Here is a 25,386-nt window from a genome sequence, read left to right on the forward strand (position 1 = left end):
GTACATGATACCATGAATACCTACCAGGTTTGCTTACTTTCTGCTTCTGAAACTTGACTGCAATTCAGATAAGTAACTTGTTCATCACCAGTCTATGTTGAACGCTGAGACCTCAGAACTGCCTTCTTAAACAGTGGGAAGCCTTTGCAGGTCCCAGGGGCATGGACTCGGGCAAAAGTGCTCCTGGGGTGCTCAGCCGTGGCTTCACTTTTTAAGGGCTCCTCTGTTGGGAGGGGGTAAGTTAGTGGGACCTTGCCTTCTTACAGCAAAACTAAATAAACATGACTTGTATCTTCCAGGCAAAGAGCCAAGTCTGATCTTCACGAATCGAAGGGACATCAGGAAGATTGGCTTGGAGAGGAAAGAGTATATCCAACTAGTTGAACAGCTGAGAAACACAGTGGCTCTTGATGCTGACATTGCTGCTCAGAAACTGTTCTGGGCTGATCTGAGCCAAAAGGCCATCTTCAGGTAACTCTCAGTTTCATTCTTTCTATCTTGGCCTAAGTCATTGTCACCTGGCCTTTGGGAAGGGTTGGAGGAATTTCTCTTGTCTCAATCTAGTGTCTTAATTAGCTAGAAATAGTAAGTCTAAATAGTGACTCTTTAACTTTTAAATTACTATAAGTATCTCATTAGAAATTAACACTTACCTATGAAGTAAAAGATGGCTACAGCTATAAGATTATAAAAGATGACATCTTAATTTCTCCTATTTTCTCCCCTTTCTCTACAGTTAATTGAGAATTGTTGTGGTTTCTATAGTAAGAAATGGTAGGGCAGCTTTTTACTAATGGGAACTATAGAAACTCAGATGGCCACCGAAACTAATAGCTTCACTCAGAAGTGTGTGATTCTTGCCTATAAACTACATACAGAAACTAGATAACCTACATTACTGTTAATTTAGTATCAGTGAGCAGCATGGTTAAATAATTTGAGCGGTGAGTGGTGTTACTAGAGTTCTTTTAGAACCAAGTTGTTGCCCATTTTGTAAGCAGAAAGTCCATTCTCCAGGCTCTGATGGTGTCAAACTCTTAAATTTCTTGTGACCTATTCTGTTTCAGTGCCTCAATTGATGACAAGGTTGGTAGACATGTTAAAATGATCGACAATGTCTATAATCCTGCAGCCATTGCTGTTGATTGGGTGTACAAGACCATCTACTGGACTGATGCGGCTTCTAAGACTATTTCAGTAGCCACCCTGGATGGAACCAAGAGGAAGTTCCTGTTTAACTCTGACTTGCGAGAGCCTGCCTCCATAGCTGTGGACCCCTTGTCTGGGTTCGTATTCTGTGTTTTTCACCACATAGCCTTTTGGATGCTGTCTGCACAGGCCAGGAGCTTTCCTCGTGCCTGAAGTAGAACTGAAATACCAAGACATATCATCTGCCCACAAGAAAGAACTGGCTGGTTCAAGATATCATGGTGCCACGACTCTGCGACCCCAGGAGGGTCCCACCCATAGGACAGGACTTCCCAGGGCAGTATGACTGCTGGCTGACATTACGGAAACAATGTTTCTGATTTGACGTAACGGAAACAATGTTTCTGATTTGACGTACACCACAAGGTGCATCTGAACCCTTGTGTTCACCCAGCTTCTACACAACTGATTTTTAATTTTTGTCTGAATGCTTTGTCAGGTTAGTTCTGGATGATCAAACCGAAGCGTTAGCGTGAGTCATGAGGATTTTGGTAATCACGTTATCTCACACCTTTCATCTAAATGTGCAAGTTGTCCCAAAGTCCAGTTGAAATCAAGAGACCTCTAGAAACATTCCACTGAGAGGTTTCCTAAATTGCCACTAGGTCACACACACACACACACACACACACACACACACACATATACCAGCTAAGGATGCTAAGCATGCGATAATCAGAATCAGACCCGTGCCACCTCGATAGCACATAATCAGCTACCCCTACTATAACCCTTAGCAAATAAGCATCTTCACGCCTCTGAAAGAGCTGGCTTTTTGAAAACAAAATTGTATATCCTGTGATTTTTGACTGATTAAATACATTCATATAGTCAATGAGCTTGTAGAGTCTTAGTGTTAGCTTTCATTTACACAGAACATACTTTATAGCCTGAAGTGTTACTATTTGTCGAAATCAATCCCTACAGTTTTCTATTCACTATTCAAGCACTTTTCCTAAGCTACACCTTTAGTTTTTTTCTAAACCATTGAGGCTTATTTCTAATTTAATTCTTCCCAGATTTGTTTACTGGTCAGACTGGGGTGAACCAGCTAAAATAGAAAAAGCAGGAATGAATGGATTTGATAGACGGCCGCTGGTGACAGTGGATATCCAATGGCCTAACGGAATCACACTTGGTACGTATGTTCTTCCCATACTGACCACTGACTCAGCAGTCTTCACGGTTTTAACTTATCTCCATAGCTAATTCTGGACTATAACAGACAACTCAATAGCAGTGATTTTGGATGAAAAAGACTAAGCACTACAAACAGAATGGTGTATTTTAATTACCTACTCCATAATTACTAACTTTTATTTCCATATGGGCCTAATATGTGATACAAATTCGATGGATCTCAGGCCCTGGGAATTGTAACCCTAACTCCTCCTGGCCCAGGTGCCTGAGCGTTTCCTAAATTGCAGGCTTGTAACAGTTTTCTTTGGGCTCACAAGGGGAGAACCACAAAATGCTAGCCTCTTTTAAAACTTCTATCATGGAAGTAACATTTCTCAAGTCAGTTACTTTGTGAATCTTAGGTACCCCTTTAGTTTCCCAAAATGAATGTATAGCTTTAGCATGCTGCTGCACAAGATATGTGGGATCCCATTAAGAATCCCTGCTGGAGAAGGAACCATGAAAGTTGGATGTTGGATTCCTTACATATTTTAAACGGAAGCCAGAGCAATACTGCCTTACTATACAATGAAATTCTTTTCCTGCCTAGACCTTATAAAGAGCCGTCTCTATTGGCTTGACTCCAAGTTGCACATGTTATCCAGTGTGGACTTGAACGGCCAAGACCGTAGGATAGTGCTAAAGTCTGTGGAGTTCCTAGCTCATCCTCTCGCCCTAACGATATTTGAGGTAAGACTCATGCTTTGAGTTACTGTGGTGCTTTGGGGAGAAAGTACAGGCCTGGGGGAAGGAGGGAGGGGCAGAGGACCCTGGATTGAGAAGCTGCTTTCAGTTAAAACCTGGGGGCCAAGTTGGAGACTGATTCCTTGTAGCACTTCAGAGAACCTGAACTTGCTTCTCTTACAGTTTGACATCCAGTATCACAGACCAGCCTTAAATAAACTTGGCCCACTAAATTTCCAGTAAATAATAATGACCTTAGTTAGATGGTGACTTGTGTTAATCCTACATGTACATGCTAATTTGGGGGTTCTGTTTTAGGATCGTGTCTACTGGATAGATGGGGAAAATGAAGCAGTCTATGGTGCCAATAAATTCACTGGGTCGGAGCTGGCCACTCTAGTTAACAACCTTAATGATGCTCAAGACATCATTATTTATCATGAACTTGTACAGCCATCAGGTAACCTGGGGAAGCAGGGCCCTTCATGGCTACTTTAAGGGCAGGAACACGACCTAGTACCTGCTGGGTATCAGTAGCTCTTTAGAGATTCAACTTGCTCTAAGAATGGAACTTGTCCCTCCTGTGCCCTACCAAACACTTCATACTTGGTGTTCAGTATATTTTCTTTCTGACTTCGTAATGAAAGAACTTCAGAAGTTCAGCTCTTATCTTCCCTCCCAGCCCTTCACGTTCAGTCTTTTCTTTCTGTCTTTTCCCTATCCCTGTGGCCTTCATTCCTCTTGCTAAGACTATGGCACTAGCCTCCAAAGTAGCCACAGACTCTCCCTTCCTCCACCCTACATGATACATCTTTTACAGGACTGTGTAGACGCTCAAATACATGTGCTCATATTATCTCCTGCTCAAAATATTTGACTGGCTCTATCTAAACAAAACCCTTAACATCAAACTAAAAAGTTTTTGCATAGAGAAGGAAACTCTCAACAAGACAAAAAGACAACCTACTGTACTTATGTTACTATCCAAAGTACATAAAGAACTCATACATCTTAACACAAGAACCAAGCACCCCAATTAAAAAATGGGCAAAGAACTGAATAGAAACTTCTCCCTGGACAACATGCAAATGGCCGACAGACATGAAAAAATGCTCAACATCACTGATCATTAGGGAAGTAAGTGCAAGTTAAAACCACAATGAGATGTCACCTCACACCTGCCAGAAAGGCTGTCTTCAGTAAATCAACAAACTGTTGGCAAGGATGTGAAGAAAAGGGAACCCCTGCATACTGTTGGTGGGGTTGTAAATTAGTAAAGCCATATGAAAAACAGTATAGAGACTCCTCAAAAATGAAAAATAGAACTGCCATATGATCCAGCAATTGCACTTCTGGGTATTTACTGAAAGAAAACAGAAACACTGATTCCAAAGGATATACACATTACTAGTAGTAGCCCAGATGTGGAAGTAACTTAGATGTCCAACAATAGAGGAATGGGTAAAGAAGATGTGATATATATACACACACATACAGACACAATGGAATATGATTCAGCAATAAATAAGAATGAAATCTTGCCATTTGTGACATTGATGGATCTAGAGGGTATTATGCGAAGTAAAATAAGTCAGAGAAAGACAAATACCATATAATTTTGCTTATATGTGGAATCTAAAAAAAAACAAAGTAAATGAATAAACAGAAACAGACCCATAGATATAGAAGAGAACAAGCAAATGGTTGCCAAAAGAGAGGAGATAAGGGATGGGAATAAAATTTTTTTAAAAATCCATTATGTGACAGGTACACTTTCAGGCCCTGGAGATACAAGGTTGTAAAAGACTATGCTTTAGAATCCATAGAATAGAATGCTCACAATTTCTCAAGAGCCCTAAAGCACATTTATTTAAGAGAGAGAGAGAGAGAACATAGCAGTAAGTTTCCATGACCTTGGGTTAATGGTTTCTAATATATTATACCAAAAGCAGAAATGACAGATGAAATAGATAAATAGAACTTCATCAGAATTTTTTTTTAATTTTGTGATTCAAAGTATGTCATCCAAAAAGTAAAAAGGCAACCCAAGAATGGGAGAAAATATTTGCAAATCATAGAGCCAAAAAGAATCTATTACCCTGAATATATAAAGGACTCTTACAACTAAAAAATGTTTTAAAATATTGTATTTTAACATGAGTAATTATTTGAATAGACATTTTTCAAAGAAACTGTGCATGTCCAATAAGTACATGAAAAGGTGATCAAAACCTTTAGTCATTAGGAAAAAATGAGTAAGCCACAATGAGGGACACTTCACAAATCTTAATATTGCTAAATGAAAGAAGAGAGTTTGAAAGACCAGATATGGTATAGCTACATTTATATGACACCTCGGAAAAGGGAAAATTATAGAAGTAGTAAACAGAGCAGTGGATACCAGGGGCTTGAGAGAGGAAGGCTGACTAGGTGAAGGGAAAATGTGTGTGTAATAGGTAAGGGGAGTACATGTAATGTATGAAAATGAACGAGTGAATGAAACCCTTAAACCTCCATGTACCTGGGTTCCTTCCACTCTGTGGGAACAAGTTAAGACAAAGCCAGGAGAACAGGCTTATCCCTTTCCTCTGAGCCTTTACTCTAAGCTTTGGACCAATAGTGAGTGCCACCCCGGTCACTCACATCCATTCTCTACCTGCTTCCACACCACCTGTCTGTTTATAGCATCACATTTGTTCTACTTCCAAGAAATTTCTCTAGATTTGTGGCATCCTTAGAGCATGCTGCCTGTACCCTTATATTTACTCTTCATTGGTATCATTTTTTGTTCATTGTTAGAGAGAGAGAAAAAGAGAAACATTTGTTGTTCCATTTATTCTGCACTCACTGATTTATTCTTGTATGTGCCCTGACCAGGATCAAACCCACAACCTTGGCATATCAGGATAATGCTCTAACCTACTGAGCTACCTGGCCAGGGCCCATTGGTATTGGTTTCATTTGAAGGTTTAACAGAGTAGACGAGTTTAAGCTCCTTGGGGACAAGGGCTCACTCATGTCTTCAGCAGATAAAATAGGGCATCATGTGTGTAACAGCTACTGGTGTACTTATAAAGGGCTTTTGTTTCTGACCAGGTAAAAACTGGTGTGAAGAAGACATAGAGAATGGAGGATGTGAATACCTATGCCTGCCAGCACCACAGATTAATGATCACTCTCCAAAATACACTTGTTCCTGTCCCAACGGGTACAGTCTGGAGGGCAATGGCCAGCAATGCCGAAGTAAGGATTTCCACTTTTCAGCAAAGGCAGGACATGCACAGGCAATGGAATTAAGACACAAACTATAAAAACTAGCCTGGTTTTAAAAGTTCTGTTTTAACTAACTCTGGGAATAGATTTGAGAACATACCTGGGACTGTTGCATACCAGTGTTGATGTCGTTACTTTAGAATTGACTTTTAACTCATTCCAACATTAGATGAGTCTGTAGATGACACTTTAGTCAGAGCATTAATGTGTCTCATACTGATTCGTGCCCATCAGTCCCATAACAGCACTGAGCTAGCCAACTTGCAGAGAGCAGAACAAAGCCTTAACATGTTGCTCCAAAGGGAGAGGCCTGAAATTATGCTTAAAGAAGGTTACAGTTACAGGAAACCTCATGGCCCCAGTGGGTGGCACTATCTTAAACTCACACTTAAAACTGCATTTTAGTCTTCTGTTCTTAGCTTTTGATTAAGTTGCAAATTAAACTCACATGTTGTGAGCAAGGAACTTGTATTATGTGGTTTTTATTAGTTTAATACATAGTCCCTGCAGAGACTAGCTCAGCTGACTGAGAAAGTAGTTGCAAGATAATCTGGCAGTAAGAGTAGCATGCCTGGTAATTCGTTTTCAAGAGCATTTCTTGTAACTTTCAGGAGCCTGGACATTGCTTAGAGGGGTCATGAAGTGTGGCTGTGTATCGTTTTGAATTGTCAAAGTTCAAATGCTCACTCTTCTGTCCAAAGTCTCACGTGTCTTGTTTTGTCTGAAGACTGCTGTTTCTCCTCGTTTTGATACATTCACCATGCAACGTAGTGTAGCAGTGGTTTGTCTATTTCCCATGGTGTTAAAATAGCCCATCACAAGGCCTGTCTGGACTAAACAGCTAGCCACTCTGGAACCTTGGCATTAACCAGGTTCTTGGTTTTTATAATTCAGGTACTGCAACTACTGTGACTTACAATGAGACAAACGATACCAACACAACAGAAATTTCACCAACTAGTGGACTAGCTCCTGGAGGTATTGGGTTCAGTACTACAAACTGTTAATCTCAACTAACAGCCACATTCTTTGTATCTATTGCTTAAATAATTAATACAGCCTTTAACCACTAGTTCTGCCTCAATTGGTAACCTATACTTAAGCTCCAAAGACAAAGAACCTGCAAATCTTAGCCTGACCTGACTTATTAAGGTTTGTGTTAGAGAATTTTACTGAAATGGCTATTGCAGCATGTGACTCTGAAATACTTCTAGATCAGTCGTTGCTGGTATACAAGTGCAGTAGATACTGAACATTAATGGTGGATACAAGGGCAGTGGGCTCTCTGCCAGAAGCATACATTTCTCAGTCTGAATTCAGGATCCTTCTAAACTGACTCTCTTTGTTCCCCGATAGGGATCAATGTGACCACAGCAATATCTGAAGTCAGTGTTCCCCCCAAAGGGACTTCTGCTGCCTGGGCCATCCTTCCCCTCTGTAAGTAAATTCTTCACATACCTGGATCCCACGCACTTCTTAGAAACCAGATGGGCATTTCTAGTTCATCTAGAGACGCCGGTCCCATGACCCCTTGTATTCTCACAGCACTCAGGACACTGAGCTACACTGGCTCCCTCCCCAACGGGGCACACTGAGGTGAGGGTCCATACCTTTCTCTTTGGTGGTATCCTGTGCACAGTGACTGGCAGTGATAAATGTCCAGCTATTACATGAAAGGTGCTTATTGCTTTCTACTTCCAAGTGGCTGGTCTGGCTTACCCCCTTTCACAGTAAGTTGCTTTCAGTGAAGAACACTGTTCTAGTCCCCATTAAAATATGTATAGCTTCATACAGAAGAGATATACAATGCTTAAATGCTTTCTTGAGGACTTATGGGACTTCTAGAGAGTACCGTATTTTTTGGACTATAAGATGCACATTCTATTCCCCAAATTTGGGAAGAATAATGGTTGCTGATGCCGCTGTTAAGTTCTGTTTACATTTACATTGGTGAAATATTATGTTATTTATGTTATTAAATATCTAATTACATTTTTTGCTTCAAAAATATTTTTTCTATTTTCCTTCTCTAAAACCTAGGCACGTCTTATGGTCTGAAAATATGGTAAATTAAAAATAGGCATTTTCAAACCCAGGGAGGAGAGCATCTAAAGCGACTATTGGGCATGTAAATTCTAAGGCATTATGCTATTGTGGCCTTTTCACCCTAAATTACTGGATTCCGAGCTTGGCTGTCACACCAGAAGGACTACCTGAAGAGCTCTCCACAAGCATCTGCAGTTTTAATTCAGCCAACGTGGGGAGGGGCCCAGAGCACTGCACTCACCCACATGGGTGTGTAGAGCTCAGCACCAGTTCATGAACAACACTTCGTCACTGGTCTGAACTTGTTTCAAGCTCCTGGCTCATTCATATTCCAACTTCTAGTCATCCCAGCTTTAGAAAACATGAAACTTTTATGAACGTCAATTATTGTGGACTCAGGAACATGATCTTTTTTCTGTGTTTTGAGAGTAGACCTTGCTTAGTTACCTTCTACCTTCTTTCAGTGCTCTTAGCGATGGCAGCAGTGGGTGGATACTTGATGTGGCGGAACTGGCAACACAAGAACATGAAAAGCATGAACTTTGACAATCCTGTGTACCTGAAGACCACTGAAGAGGACCTGTCAATAGACATTGGCAGACACAGTGCTTCTGTTGGACACACGTACCCAGCAGTAAGTCAGCTTTGTGTCTTTTATGTCGTGGTTTGCAGGAAGGCTATTTGGAAAGGAGACTTCAAACTCAAGCTATGGCTGCCTGCACTAGGAAGAGCCAGTGGATCATGGACACACCAAATACTTCATCTACTGGCGATTAGACAGTTCAGCCTGTGAGAGCACAAGTCAGTCAGTTGATAAGCATCTGCCCTGTGTAGAATGACAAGTAAAGTCAACTTCAGGTCATCACTATTCCATTTGAGATATTTTTGGTTATAGGAACCACATACAAATATTTGCATGAACCAATAGCTCCTTTTTGAATGGTTAAATCAGGTGTCCACTGGATACTTAAAAGTAAATTAGCATATTATATATAGAGATGTTGGCTTAAAGGCAGTGAGTGTAGTGAGCAAGATTCTTTGGGCCAGAATTACCATATGCTTGGAAGTGTCTGATCCCACCTAGCATATCTAGCTTTTCCTTAAGCAGTAGAGTTAGTCACTTGTTCTTTAGCTGAAGCCTACATGGGGTATTTGGCCTTCACTTAGGGAACGGTCTGAAAAAAATCAAGTGCTGAGCACTCTGTCTCAAGCTCTCTGGTGAAACAAAGGATGGTAGCCAATTCATAGCACCCATGTGTCTTTGCATATTTTTCTCCAGGACCTCAGATTAATTAAGTAGAATAGGCAGAATCGGTCACACTCTTCTCTCTCCACCAAGTAGATACAGACATTTAAATTCAAGTTAAAATACACCAGTGACACAACGCAATGCTGTTTTGGATCTGACTTCCCTTCTGTGCATCTTTGATTTCTAAGTGACCAAATCAAAAGCAAGGTCCATTTTAGACACTACAGCAGCCACCAATGAGTGGTCACCAGCTCACTCCATGTTTTTTCTTTTCCACAGATATCAATTGTAAGCACAGATGATGATCTAGCTTGACTTCTGAGACAAGCCTCTATCTTTGAAGTCTAAACCAATAAAACCCCAATTCGGAATGGTAACCGAGCCAGCAGCTGAAGTCTCGTTCTTCCCCCAGCCTGGAAGAATATCAAGAAAAGTTTGAGTGGGTCAAGCTTGTGCACTTGATCGTTTTTATGTGACTTTGGTAAATATTCCTGTCCACATTCTGCTTCAGCTTTGGATGTGGTTACCTGTAGCCCTTGAATTTCCAGACAGTATTGCCACCTCTGGCCAAATATGCACTTTCCCTAGAAAGCCATATTACAGCAATGAACCTTGTGCTATAGTGTATACCACCTGTACATACATTGTATAGGCCATCTGTAAATAGAGAACAATCACTATTCTTAAGCACTTTGAAAATATTTCTATGTAAATTATTGTAAACTTTTTCAATGGTTGGGACAATGGCAATAGGATAAAACGGGTTATTAAGATGAAATTGCCAAAAAATTTGTACACTAATTTTTTACCTGTGAATGAAATCTTTGACCTCAATGGAGGTTTACAAAGACTGAGTGTTCAAACTACTGTACATTTTTTTTCAAGTGCTAAAAAAATTAAACTAAGCAGCTTAACCATGGTTTGTGCCTATTCCTCCAGGAAAAACTGTCAACAAGCTGAGTAGTATCAAACATCCTAAGTAAATACTTGAGCTATAGATCTGGATGTTGTATAACCAAGCCTATGATTTTGCTAGTTGTTAAAGTAACCAAAAGGACAAGGTGCCAATTAACATTTCCTCTCCAAATATTTATTTTCTTAAAATAAAACAAAACAAACACAGGGTAGCCTGTACCTAGAATTCCTCTTGCTCAGAGAAATGTTTCTTTTCTCATTAATTTTTCTGATCTAGAAATGTATGTTAAAATTTCTATTCTGCTTCATCATAATGAAATCTCAGTTCTCCATATTCTATAGTTATATATAGTTCAAGGACAAGTGACCTCTAAGGCATGCAAAAAGACTTTCTTCTTGTATAAGTCTAGACAGTCTACCATGAAGAGGGCTAAGAAAGGTAACAAGCAATGCCATGCTTGAACAATCAAAGCAGTGATTCTCACTGGAGTTAGGATTGGCACCTGTATCACCTGGGAACGTGTTAAAAATGCTAAATCAGAAACTCTGCAGATGGTCCAGGAAGGTGTGTTTTCATAAGCCCTTCAGGTGATTCTGATGTAAACTAATGTTTGAAAACCATTATTTTAATGTTTTTCACAAAGAATCTGTAATATCTCCTAATTTTTCAGTCTGGCTGATATAGGATGAATTCCTTCTATGGACAATTTCTAAGACATTTAGTATGAAGAACAGATCAGGAATTTAAATAGAAGAAAAAGCAGCACAGGGATTTAGTAAGTTTTCCATCAGATTGGCCATGACTTCCTTTCTCTAAAGGTTCAGGATATCATCAAGCAAGGGAAGATACAAGGCTTGAAGCCCTGGGAAGAGGCTCTAAGTCCACCTGAGATGGGGAGTCAACTGCAGTTGGTGCAGCGATTTCTCTGGGGATGAAATGACCAATGCAGAAACAAAGGGATGAAGAGAAGATGCCCTGCGTAGCTAAATGGATTGGTGGATGACTCCTATTTCATTTGCATCTGGAATATAAATAAGACAAGATCTCACTTACGCTTAAGCAAAGAGATCAATAACTCTAGATGAAGAAGTTGCTTCTATCATCTTGTTTAATACATATCTCTTGTGTTTTTTAATCAAATGGATGAAAGTGAAAGAATAGGCATGGATCTTTTTTTTTTTGTGGGAGGTGTGGAGGCCAAGCATATAGAAGGAAAATGCTGTGGTCAGGGAAGGTAGGACTCTGTGCTGTCCACCCTCTGTTTCTTCTTCAAATAGTCACCACACTACACATGATGTGGCCTGTTGACATGAGGTGTCTGCAGTGCCTATTTGATTAGCAGGTTAGTGCTCATCACATCTAAACTCTGAAGATGTCCATTTAGTAGACATATTTTGATCCTGCTGTAGTTAAAAACCCATTGGTTTATTTTTTTAGTTGGAACAATACAAAATTCTCTCCTAGGAAGCTTAATAATACCAGTATCACAAGTATTATATAGTATTGGTCAACTATAAGGTTCAAAGTCATCATTTTTAAAGAACAAAATCAAGGGTTATTCTCCATTATCTTCTCTTGGACTCCAGTCCCCAGTGTGTTCCTTCTGGTTCTAGGTTCCAATTTCCGACCTTCAAAGAATCTAGTAGCCCATCTCATTCTTGTACCTTGGCCTCCCCAGTAAATAGTCAAGGACAAAAACTCTAACTTAAGAGGAACAAACTCATCTGAAGAAATAAATTAACTAAATATTTCCATTGAAATAAGAAGGGTTGTATGGCTTGTCAATTCAGCATGTAGTCGTAATTCATGAGGGACTAGAGCCTTGGGCTTCAGTAGCCAAACAAGAACTTCTAGAATCCTGCGTGAAACGTATCAGCGGAAGTTTGCTGTGTCTCTAGAGTTTACTGCAGGAGATGAGAATTAAGAGGTAAAGTATGAAGCTTATCAAACACTAAGGTTCATTTAACTCCTATCACACAAAATCACTGAAAGTGAGTCCTCCAGAGACTAGGAATCGCTAAGATTGACGATAGGAATAAACACATTTGTGGCTCCAGTAAAGAAATCCAGCCAAGCCTCTGAATCCAAATTTTAAAGTGGCCTTTGCCAGCTATCTCTTTGGCGAGAAATAGTCCCAGTTGTTCAACAAGCTCCCTTAAAACATTCTTGTAGCTATTTTAAAGTTTTGGTATCATTTCCAAGCCTTGGTGTTCTATTCTTGATGAACACAAGGCAAAATAATAAGAAGAAAATTAAGGCTTCCACTTTGGCTCTTGCCTCTGTCCCTTATGTCCAAGCCAGATAGCCCTTCTCAAACAGCAAAACGATAGGACTAACTCTTCAGTTAGCACTTAGAAATGTGAAACTTAACTAAAGCTTAATTTTTAAAACTACCCTCACTCACAACCAAAACCTCTGGTGGTGTATAGTCCTGTATCAGGGAGTTTAACTGCAATAATTTCCTAGAATTCATAACCTAAGGAAGAGATTTATTTTGGACCCCCACAGAAACTAGAATCCTTGATGGTATATATATAATTTTGTTATGTAACTTAGGTCCAAGAATGAAGAATACCACCTACCAATCTTATTTCCAAATACAAGAGGAAGGAATATGAAGATTAAACAATGGTTATGTTTTGGACTCATTTCTCTCAAATCAGGCATGGAAGCTTTGCTGCTCAAAATAGCTTCCGGGGAAGGGTCACTGGCCTTCTTTGTACATTGCTCATTCCCATGCACGTTCACACATGAAAAGCTGAACGTGAGTTAGCAGTGGGGCTCTGTATGTGAAATTTGGGGGTCCAGAGGTAAACTACTAAGGGATACATTGCAGTAATGTTGCATCTCTCTGTTGTGTGTCCTGAATCTGTTCAGCATTTTCGAGGCTGGCTCATGAGAGAAATAGGAACGAACCAGCTGACAGCCCCCTGTAAGTCTCCACCCATGCTCATTGAGGCAGGAGCAGGACAGGCTGAGGGTAGGGGTGCCACTTCAACCGGTGACCCTGGGGCATATCATAAACAGTTTTTTGTTCACTGTGCTTAAGGAAAAAGTGAGGTTGGCAGCGAGGAGATTAACAGCACTGACTTCTTCATCAGTCTTGCATGTGGTACCTTGGCAAGTTACCAATCTTCTGTCTGAATGCGGATGATGGGGGCTGTCTTCTGTGACACTGTGAGGATGAAGTGCTCGGCACAGAGCCTGGCATATAGTAGGTGCAAGACAAATGTCACTGCTAGATGTCACTCTCGATGATATGCCTGTCTCTGTATGTATTGTGTCATAGTCTAGAAACTGATAAGTGACCTTGCCAGAGACACATACAGGTAACTTGACTCATTATTGTGGGTGCCATGCCTTAGACCTCATCCCAAGTGTTTTTTTCCACTACACCTCTCTGATGAGCTCTAAGGCTGAAGTTCAAGTGCTGTCACCTGTCAATAGTTAAAAAGGCTAAAAGGATTGCATGGTTTAACCCCCAGAGGCATAGCTACTATGGTCCTGCCTCAACCTTTTGACTTGACTGCCTAAGACATAAAAATGAATGATTAGGGGCCTGTACAGCCTTCCTTGACTTCTTATATTATGCTTCCTAATGTACTAAATAAATGCTCTCATGTATTTTATTTGATCTTCACAAGAACCCACATAGGTAAGTATTACCTCCAGTGTGGAAACTAAGGCTACAAATAACATGATTTAACACCCTATGTGCTTACTGCCATCTTATCTCAGAAGAAGGGGCAGTGCTATGTCAAGGTTCGGTTGGCTGTCACATTGTCTGTTTGCTGAGTCCCCTTTACTGCTAACCCTGGGATGCTTCAGCAGTTCCTCAGGGGTCTCAGCGCCCATAGTGGCTGGTTTCCGCAGTGGCTGTGTACTGAGAGGACAAGGCCAGCCAGCTACATCAGGCTGCCACAGAGTAACTTTGATCGTTACATGCCATGCCCACAAAAGGATAGAAGTTCCAGCGTCATTTTCCTCTGTCATCTGTGTGAAGCAGAAGTAGAATACTAGATTGCAAAGTGAAAAAGAAAGACTCCCTAAAGGAATTGATAGTCAAGCAACATCATTCCTGTGTATAAAGACATTGGGGAAAACAGACCATAATTAGTAAATCTTAAATTTTTAAGACTTTCATAAAGAAAGATTCACCCAAGAAGACAGGAAGGACTGCGACTTGTCAGCTGAGTGATGATGCTGTAAGTCCTGGATTGGATATGAGATATTATGGGCTCTACCCCCAGGGACCTTGGTATTTTTCAGTGTACACAGGGAGGAAGGAATTCTTTGAACAAAATGAGTGGCTTTGGAAAAACTATCTTCTACTTTTAAAAATTCCACTTAGTACCAGAATGTGATTTAAGAGTATGTAATGCCTGAGAAGTCGAGTGTGTACAGCCAAGTTATCATGCCCAGGGTCTTCAGAACTCTGGAGGAACATGTTGGAGCGCATCCAGTCCTGCTGACCTGTAGATAAACATTTCCCTTTTATAAATGAACTGAGCATCTGTGCATTAAACTTAAATAAAAGTTTATTTTTGAGATCATTGTTGCAAGGCTTTTTCTAAAAAGTGTTTGCTTAGATCTTTGTCCTTTTCCCACTGGAGGTGAGAAAACTCCTCACTGAATCACTGAAGGTGGCTCGGTCACCCCTTTCTGGGCAGGGACTAGGACCACCCAACTCTGGACCCATCAAGTTGAAAGAATGACGGAAGTCCCCTTTCTTGCCATACTTGGAAGTACAATTAGTGCCTTACCATAGGCACCCACTGTATTTCCCTCTCAAGCTCTCCTTCTCCACTCCTTCCATGATATAAATGAAAAACAAAGCTACTATGACCAAGGGAATTCAGGCCAGAACTTCCTCCCTTGGGTGATCAAGAACAAGTGGTGCCCGGTGAAGGGAGAACGCCCTGCGTGGTAGAACAAGACGGGCCTTGCCAAACAGTAAAGTCATTCTGATGCTTTCTCCTCATCGAGTCTTAAGTAGTCTGTACTGAAATTCATTTACAATATGGCTATATTTTTGAGACCCTTAGAGATAGTCCGTGTGAAACTTTTTCTATTCAATGGCCCCCAATTATTTGAATTATCTTGGATGCTAAACCTTGAAATTGACTCAGCAAATCCAAAAAAAGTAGTGAGAGAAAAATAAGCAAATCAAAGGCAAGACAAACTGTCAAAAAAACAGTCTTTAAAAGCTTAATAGTTGGATGGTCCTTAATGAATTTAAGGATTCACTTGATGAGTAAAATGTTGAGTGAAAACCAGCTGTGCAGTGACTTGGGTATAAGTTTGGATGTTTCCTGTACCATTTAACTAACTGTGGCCAGAGAAAAGTTGCTAACCACTCAACTTCTGTCCTCCTCCAAAAATTATGACACCAACCTGTATAGGGGTCTTGTAAGAGAGAGAAGCAACACATAAAAAGTATTTTACTCAAGTGATAGCTGCTATTCCCCTCTCTAGGGCCAAAAAATCATGATTCATTTAAAAAAGTAGTAAAAATTCTTGTGTCCATTTTGAGATCTGATTTTAGTCTGTACTCCTGAAACCCTAATTATAAGTGTTCCTTTTTGGGTCTCCCCTTGAAATGCTAGCATGTGGTGATTTTTTTTTTTACTCCAAGAAATCAAGATTCATCATCCTGCACCTTTAAGTTTAAGAAAGCCTCATGTGTGTGACCCTGTGCTGATGACAGAGCACAGGTGACTGCTTTAAGTTCCCCAATTACACACAGAGATCTCTTTAATCAGTGGGGGAAGAAGCCTCTGAAGCAGGCGAGGTTAGCACTCTCTTTGAATTTACTGCGTTCATCGCACTGATGGGTGTGTAACCTAGGAAATGTTGGAAGAATGCTAAATTTGGGTTCAGAACATTTCATGAATCCCAGGGTCTCTAGTTCAGAGGCATTTCTTGCCTATTGGTTCATTAGGGACAGAGAGTATGTTTTAAGTCCCTAGTTATTTATATTTCCTTAAATTTGCCTCTTTACATGAGAAATTTGTTGAGGATTAGTTCTTTAAAACTAAAGACAAATTTGCCTTGTTACTTGACCCCAAGCAAACAGCATTGTGATTTCCTGAGAAGGGCCTGTAAGTGCTGGAGGCTGATTTTAGATAACAGTTGGCATTGCTTCTCAGGTCTCAGGGGATTTAAAGTGGCAGTTTCCAAAACACTCTAGGACAGTTTTATAATTGGCATATCCTGACATGAACATCATCAGTTCAGGAAAATGCAAAGAGATTTTGAGGTTTTAATGAAATTGAAGTAGGATATATATGGATCAGCCCCTGCAGAAGCTACCTCTTCATACACACACACACACACACTCTCTCTCTCTCTCTCTCTTAGTTTTTATTTCATTCATTTGTTCAACCACTCTTATGGGCCAAGCTTTGTTCTGGATTCTGGAAAAACAATGTAGAACAAGATATACCAAAGCTCCATCCTTCATGGGTTCATTCTACCTGGGAGTCAGGCACAAAAAAAGACATTTAGCAAAGCAAGTAGTGATAAGCTCTCCACAACAAAACAAAACAAAACAAATTAGGCGGTAGAGAATGATAGAATGTGTTATTTTAGATAGGAGTCAAGGTACCCTCCAAGGAGGTGACTTGAGCAGAGAAACTTGAGGGCATGTGGAGTGAGCCTACTGAGGACAAAGCAAAGGCACAAGCCCCAGGACAGGAGCCTGCCTGATTCAACAACAAAAAGCGGCCACATAGCTGGAGGTGGCCAAGGCAAGGAGCGAGGAGAGAAGGGAGCAGCAAAGACCAAGCAATGTGGACTTCAAGGGATGTGTTCAGAATTTGGGGTTTTACTCAGAAAACTATACAACACTGAAGAAAGAAATTAAGGAAGACACAAACAAATGGAAGCATGTACCATGCTCATGGATTGGAAGAATTAACATTATCAAAATGTCCATACCACCCAAGCAATTTATAGATTCAATGCAATCCCTATTAAAATATCCATGACATATTTCACAGATATAGAACAAACATTTCAGAAATCTACATGGAACCATAAATGACCCCGAATAGCTGCAGCAATTTTGAGAAAGAAGAACAAAGCAGGAGGGATCACAATACCTGATATCAAACTGTATTATAAGGCCACTGTAATCAAAACAGCCTGGTACTGGCATAAAACTAGGCACATAGACCAATGGAACAGAACAGAGAGCCCAAAAATAAACCCAAATCTCTACATTCAATTAATATTTGACAAAGGGAGAAGAAGCATAAAATGGAGCAAAAATAGCCTCTTCAGCAAAGGGAGAACTGGACAGCAACATGAAAAATAAATGAAACTTGATCACCAACTTACACCATACACAAAGATAAATTCAAGGTGGATAAAAGACTTAAATATAAGTCATAACAGCATAAGAGTCCTAGAGGAAAACATTGGCAGGAAAATCTCAGGCATTTCATGCAGCAATATCTTCACGGATATGTCCCCTAAGGCAAAGGATATAAAGGAAAGAATAAACAAATGGGACCTCATCAAATTAAACAGCTTCTGCTTGGCTAAAAAACATAGCATTAAAATCAAAAGAGAGCCAACCTTATGGGAAAAGGTATTTGCCAAAGACACCTCAGACAAGAGCTTAATCTCCAAAACATATAAAGAACTCACATGACTCCACTCCAGGAAGACAAAAAAAAAAAAAAAACAATTAAAAAATGGGCAAAAGACTTGAACAGACACTTCTCCAAGGAGGACATACAGAGGGTCCAGAGACTCATGAAAAGATGTTCAGCATCACTAGCCATCAGAAAGATGCAAATTAAAACCATAAGGAGATACCACCTCACACCCATCAGAATGGCCAACATAAACAAATCAACAAACAAGTGCTGGTGAGGATACAGAGAAAAGGGAGCCCTAGTGCAGTGTTGGTGGGAATGCAGACTGGTGGAGCCACTGTGAAAAACAGTATGAAATTTGCTCAGAAAACTAAAAATGAAACTGCCTTTTGACCCAGCAATTTCACTGCTGGGATTATACCCTAAGAACCCTGAAACACCAATCCAAAAAAACCTATGCACCCCAATGTTTATAGCAGCACAATTTACAATAGCCAAGTGCTGGAAACAACCTAAGTGCCCATCAGTAAATGAGTGGATCAAAAAGCTATGGTATATTTACACAATGGAATTCTACACAGCAGAAAGAAAGAAGGAGTTTATACCCTTTGCGACAGCATGGATGGAACTGGAGAGCATTATGCTAAGTGTAATAAGCCAGGCGGTGAGGGACAAATACCATATGATCTCACATTTAACTGGAACATAATCAACAAAAGAAAAAAACAAACAAAATATAACCAGATTCATTGAAATTAAGAACAATCTAACAATAGCCAGGGGGAGGTGGGAGTAGACAAAGGGGAGAAGGGTTTTCAGGAACTACTATAAAGGACACATGGACAAAACCAAGGGGAAGAATGGAAGCAAAGGAGGGAGGGAGGGAGGGAGGGAGGGAGGGAGGAGGTGGAGGGGAGAGGTGGGGAGAAAATACAGACAACTGTAATTGAACAACAATAAAATAATTTAAAAAAAAGAATTTAGGGTTTTAGGTGATCAGATAACTTGGGAAGGTTTGGGGACAGCAGAGTGATATCCCATTTTTAAAGGATCAGGCTGGCTTATTTGTTGGGATCAGACAGCAGGGTGGCAAGGGCGAAAACAGGGGCTATATTAGGAGACTATAGAAGTAGGGCACACAGACGGCCCTGGCTTAGGCTGCACTGGTAGAGATGGAAGGAAGCTCTATTCCACATCCAGCCCACCGTGGGAAAGGGGCTTGCACAGGCTGTGTCATGATAGATTGTTCCCTCATCTGGAGGAATCCAGCTGCTTCCTCTCTCACCTGTACCCTTTGCCTGTGGGATATCAGTGTGGCTGGGCCCTGACTGGGCCAGGATGACAGGCACGAGCCCAGTGTTAGTGGGAAAATTCAACAAGGCTGCTTAGCAGCCAGAGGGAAAGCACTCTCCTCCCTAGCAGAGGAAGTCTGAATCCAGAAGAGGCTGGAACGTAAAGCCAGTCCTCAGAAGTGCAAGTGTTTTACCCATTCAAACAAAGTCCTTTTCTATTGTCGAGGTAAAGCCCTTCCAGGTACACCTCTTGGCAAGGTCATTTTGGTACAGAGTTCTATGCTAGCTCTTGAGTAATGTGCCCTAAAAGTATATTTTCTGTGGGTGGCACTTTTTTTTTAACATATTGGTTTTGGAGGGTATCCAGTACTTTCCATTTATCCAACTTCTGTATATTTTCCCTGTTAACTGCCTGGTCCCCTAGAGGCATTAGAGAATCATCAAAAGTTCTTTATCTAAGAAATTTTAGGATCCTGGTATTTCTGAATTAATACACACTTCAAGATCACTGAGTATTTGTCTGATAGAGTTGATAACAGGCCCCAGTTGGGGAGGCAAAAAAATGTCTGCCTGAAGTTACCCAGCAAGAAGACCCCATTCACCAGACAATGCCTTACGTCATCCGTAAAATAGCAATTACTCTCACAAAAAGCTTAGAAATTCTACAACAGCTTATGAGCCTTTAGTATAAGGAAAAACAGCTATGGGGGAAGGTGAGGAGGTGGACAGACTGAGCAAGAAGGGAAAAGGACCCATGGACATGGACAAAAGTGTGGTGATTGCTGGGAGGAGGAGGGAATAAGGGGACTGAAAGGTAATGGAAAAATACAATAAAGATTAAGCAAAATTTTAAAAAGAAAAAACAGAAAAGGACACTTGGAAAACAAGAGCCTCCTAGGACCTAAAACTTCAGGAAACGATTATTTCTTTTTAAGATTTTATTTATTTATTTTTCAGAGAGGGGAAGAGGGAGATAGAAAGGGAAACATCAATGTGTGGTTGTCCCTCGTGCGCCCCCTACTGGGGACCTGGCCCGCAACCCAGGCACGTGCCCTGGACTAAGAATTGAACTAGCAACCCTGATTTGAAGGCCTGCACTCAACCACTGAACCATGCCAGCCAGGGCATCTTTGTTTTTTCTACTGCAGTAAGAAGTGAGGTAAGTCTCTGGAGGGCATTCATGCAGGTCATAGAACAGAAGCCAAATACTGACAAACAGCTTTGAAATAGAAAACAGCCTCTTCCCAGGTGTTAGCCCCAGTACCTGTTCCATTCAGGGAAGAAAACCAACCTCCTTTGTCTCAGGATCCCTTACCTCCAGAGAGCACAAGGCTGAGAATAGAGACTGTGCAGGTGCTGCTCGCCCTGGCCTCCCCTCCCCGGCAGCAGGCAGTGTGTCCCACCAGTCTGTGACCCATCATCCTTATGAGACAGACAAGATTCCAATGAGCCTAATTAATAGTGCCAATTCACCAAGAGTGGCACACCAGTTTGTATGGAATCTCACATTCTCTCAGAAATCCAGTGATTTGGGGTACAAAAAGATTATTTAAAAGCAAAACTAACCATAGGCTTTTTTTTTAAATTGTTGCCTTGGCAGGAGGGCTGGGGAATGTCCAGAGAAATGAAATTTTTATACTAACAGAAGGAAAAATGTTTGGATCTGCCAAAGGAGGTCTGGGGCTGGATTTGGGGAGTGAGCTACAGATTGCTAAATCCCCTGCATCCTGTGAGGAGAGGGCTCAGGTGTGGAGTGGCGGGGGCTGTTAGGCAGCAGGAGGGAGCAGAGGGTGAGCACCGTGGTGCGCATGGGCATTTGGGGCTGTGCGTGGAGCTTGAGGCTGACAACCGCAGGCCCATCCCATGTGCAACTTCAGACTGTGTATATTGTCTTCACTGTAAACCCTCCCCCACACACATATGCCCCACCCCTAGTCCTTCAGTAAATTGTATGGCACATACTGACACTCTGTGTGAGTGGCTTTGATGAAACTCATAGAAAGGAGTCCAGTCCTAGATCTGGGTTGAAATGGCAGTAGAACAGGGAAGGGACTCCAGAATAATCCACTGACTGAACTGAACTAACTCAGTAGCTTAGGTGCAGAAAGCATAAGTACCCCAGGGACTCAGAACTCTTTAGCCTGACAATGGACTTTCAACCTGCTGTGGAATTGGAAATTCAAGCCCTTATTCTCTGGATCTTAACGGACAGAGTGATTCCGGATGATGTCACAAATTACTAAACTTACTAAGTAGAATCTGGTGGCTTTCAGATGATACGAACCCAGCATTTTGCTAGTCAGTGTACAGACTTATTATAGCAATGGACTCTGGGGACTGGGACTATTTCAAACTGTGGCACTGCTGAAATCAAAAGCAAACAGAGACCAGCCTGGAAGCTTCCCTGAGCAGACAATCGGTTTAGTCATTAATTTACCTTGGTCACCAGTGCCTGTGCAGACACTGCTTCCTCACTCTATAAGAACAGCATACCCCTGAGCCTCACTCCATGTTGTGGTTTGAGTGCTCCCAGTTTGCAAACAGTTTTCTTAGTGTGTGCACAGTAAGTTTTTTTCAATTACTACTTCAGTGATTCATCCACTTTACTTTGACTATTTCTGAACCTTTGGCAGAATCATTTCTTCAAAGTGCAAATGTAACTGTGTCATTCCCTCTCTGAGGGGACTTCCTTTCATCCATGGAAGGAAAGCAAAGGTCTGTAGGCCCTGGCTCAAGGCCACCATCACCCGATCACTTTGACATCATAGACAAAGAAAATCACTGGGCAGGTTGTTCTGCGTTTAAAATAACACCACCCACACTGACATTGCCAAGTCATTCACACTAGTGCCAAGGGAAAGCCACTCCCTACTCTTTTGTATTTTCCACTGATGTCAACTCTGCTGCCCTCCCAACAGCACTTCATTGTATTAGAACATCGCGCTTGCTTTACTAATGCGCAGCCATTGAGTTGCGGCACAGAACATGCTGAAAGATATTCTCATAAAACTGATATTTTGGGAAATATTTTCACTCATGAGCTGAAACGGGCTTGTAATATGTGGTGGTTTCAGTTTGAAAACAAATCCACATTGTTATTTTTGCAGTTTGAGTTACTAAGCTTTTTGATTGGCACAGGCCTACCCTACTCTGAAAGCTGACGCAATAAAGTGAAACTCATTCAAAGTGGCTGCTGCAATCAGATGATCAAATTGCAATATTGTTCCTAAAAATAATAAACCATGTAGATGGAAATATGAAGAATACCTTGTCCAGAACAGGAGATTGTGTTTATAAGAAATGACAAGTCTTCAGTGTTGTGGGGAGGCAGTGAATTTACAGAGTTATGTTACGAATGAGTCCTAAAGATTTGTGTTTGTTTTATGATTCTTCAACCTGTATAGAAAAGAAAACCTCAAATAATAAACTTTCCTTTAAATAAAATTCCAGTCACTTTAAAAATGCTGCAATTTAGCTCTGGTCTTGGCACTTCATAAAGCAAGTGTCAAACGGGCTGGATTGATTTAGCTGAACCAGAGACCCTGGGCACCAAGAGTAGTTTTTCATGACGATAGTTGCAGTCCGCTCACAGCCTCTCCACAGAGAAAAAGCATCTTCCAGTACGTGTGTGGTTTTCATCAAATGGGATCCCTTTCCTTTTTGTGTGGGAAATTCTGTCAAGCCTGTGAAAGACTGAATGAGGTTCTCTCAGTAGAAATCGTGGAAATTAGAAAATAGGGTTTTTCTTGGTGCTTATATCTAAGCCCTCACTGTCCATATGTATCCTCCCACAGCTGCCAGATTCATGGTCCCAAACCCACTTTGCAGATGTATTTCTACCATGGGAACCAATGAAGGTCTCAGAGCAAAGGCTAAGCTCCTGAGCCTGGCATTCAACACCCTCCAGACAGATTTTCTAGTGAATTCTACTAAACATTTAAGGAAAAAATAATAATACCATATTTACCTAATGTCTTCAAGAAAATCAAAAAGGAAGAAATATTTTCCAAATCATTTCTAAAGACTCTGATACCAAAACCAGACAAAGATATTACAAGAACTGTCAATACCCCTCCTCACGAACATTGATGCAAAAGCTCTTAACAAAATATTAGGCAATCAAACCCAAAGATATATAAAAAGAATACTACATCATGACTGCATGGCATTTATTTTAAAGATGCAGAGTTGGTTTACCATTTGAAAATAAATTAATATAATTTATGATATTAAGAGATTTTTTTAAAACACATGATCATCTCAATAGATACTGAAATAGCATTTGACAAAATACATCTATTTCTGATAAAAAAAAAACCTCTCAGCAAAGCAAGAAAAGAACTTCCTAAACTTCATAAAGAGCATTTCCAAAATGTTTCTAGCTAACATCACACTTAATAATGTAAGACTGCTTCCCCTAAGGCAAGAACAAAACAGAGTATTTTCTATCACCATTTCTATTCACTGTTGTATTTGGGTACTTTAGCCAGTAAAATAAGGCAATAAAAAAATGAATAAAATGTATCAGTATGGGAAAGAAAGGAGTAAACTTTATTCACAGATGACATGATCATCTGTGTCAAAAATTCTATAAAATCTACCCCCCAAACCTACTAAAATTAGTAAGTGTGGTTAGCAGGTTGCAGAATACAGATACAATACAATATACAAATATCATCTTCCTAAACACTAGCAACAATTAAACATTGAAATTTAAAATAACAATACTTTATACATTATCAAAAATATGAAATACTAAGGAATAAATCTGACAAAAGGTAGGAAGACCTAAATACAAGATCATAGTCTAGTTCAATAAATGTCATATGTGCACTTAAAAAGGATTTGTATTCTGCTGCTGTTAAGTGGAGTGTTCCATAATGTCAGCAAAGTCAAGCTGGTCGATAGTACTGTTCATATTATCTACATCTTTGTAGTCTTTTCTGTTCCCTTGTTTTATTAATGATTGAGAGAGAGGTATTGAAAGATACAGCTATAAATGTGGATGTGTCTATTGCTTCTTATAGTTGTATCTATTTCTGTCCGTGTATTCGACGCTCTGCTTTTAGTTAGAATAATCTTGTTCCACAATAGACGATGATGACTTGTACGCGTGCACACAAATATACAATCACACACACCCCTGTAGATCACCACCACTTATGAATGCAAATTAAAAATCCCACATTAAATATTAGTAAATCAAATTCAACAATTCCATAAAGAACATAACCAACCATGACCAAGTCGTAACTCTCAAGCTATGTTAGAATAATTTAAGATCAAGTAATTGAATATGGCATATCAATGAATCAAACAAGACAAGCCTTATAATTTAAAAAAAGTCCAAAAGATGTTCTGTAAAATTCATTAAGCATTTTTAATTGGACATATATGAGCATAAATAAATAAAATTGGACCATCTTCTTTTATCATATTTAATAAACTCAAAATATATTAAAGACTAATGTTAGACTCAAAACTACAAAACTCTCAGAAGGAAGCACTGGCACTAAAGTCCTTGACATTTCTGCCAGCAATATTTGCTATACCTCCTTATGCAAGGGAAACATAAGAAAAAATGAGCAAATAGTACTACATTAAACTAAAAAGGTTTTGCACAGCAAAGGAAACCATCAACAAAATGAAAAGACAACCCACTGAATGAAAGAAGATTATTTGCCAATGATACACTTGATAAGGGGTTAATGTCCAAAATTTAGAAAGAACTCATAAAACTCAACGCCAAAAAAATGTTTAAATGGGCATAGCACCTGAATGGATTTCTCCAAAGACCACATACAGATGGCTACGACATATGAGAAGATGCTCAACATCACTAATCAGCAGAGAAATGCAAGTTCAAACCACAATGAGATATCACCTCACACCTGTCAGAATGGCTATCGGCAATAAATCTACAAATAAGTATTG

The 25,386-nt window shown here is 40.3% G+C and overlaps 1 protein-coding gene across 2 annotated transcripts in view; it reads left to right on the forward strand.

Moving 5' to 3' along the window:
- The window catches only part of VLDLR (very low density lipoprotein receptor), a 31,485-nt gene extending 20,926 nt beyond the window's left edge, over positions 1-10,559 (forward strand). The window contains exons 10-19 of one of the 2 annotated variants that reach the window (XM_037148735.2): positions 300-471; positions 1,068-1,286; positions 2,229-2,347; positions 2,939-3,078; positions 3,391-3,532; positions 6,169-6,315; positions 7,240-7,323; positions 7,702-7,782; positions 8,856-9,025; positions 9,920-10,559. In XM_037148735.2, coding sequence (XP_037004630.2) covers positions 300-471; positions 1,068-1,286; positions 2,229-2,347; positions 2,939-3,078; positions 3,391-3,532; positions 6,169-6,315; positions 7,240-7,323; positions 7,702-7,782; positions 8,856-9,025; positions 9,920-9,955 — 1,310 coding nt within the window. In that variant the 3' untranslated portion in view covers positions 9,956-10,559. The remainder of the gene's footprint in view (positions 1-299; positions 472-1,067; positions 1,287-2,228; positions 2,348-2,938; positions 3,079-3,390; positions 3,533-6,168; positions 6,316-7,239; positions 7,324-7,701; positions 7,783-8,855; positions 9,026-9,919) is intronic. The other variant, XM_037148736.2, reaches the window with a different exon arrangement.
- Positions 10,560-25,386: the final 14,827 nt, after the last annotated feature.

The sequence above is a fragment of the Artibeus jamaicensis genome, unplaced genomic scaffold (genome assembly GCF_021234435.1).
Source record: "Artibeus jamaicensis isolate MK-2021 breed Jamaican fruit bat unplaced genomic scaffold, CSHL_Jam_final scaffold_1964, whole genome shotgun sequence".
Classification (NCBI taxonomy): Eukaryota; Metazoa; Chordata; class Mammalia; order Chiroptera; family Phyllostomidae; genus Artibeus; species Artibeus jamaicensis.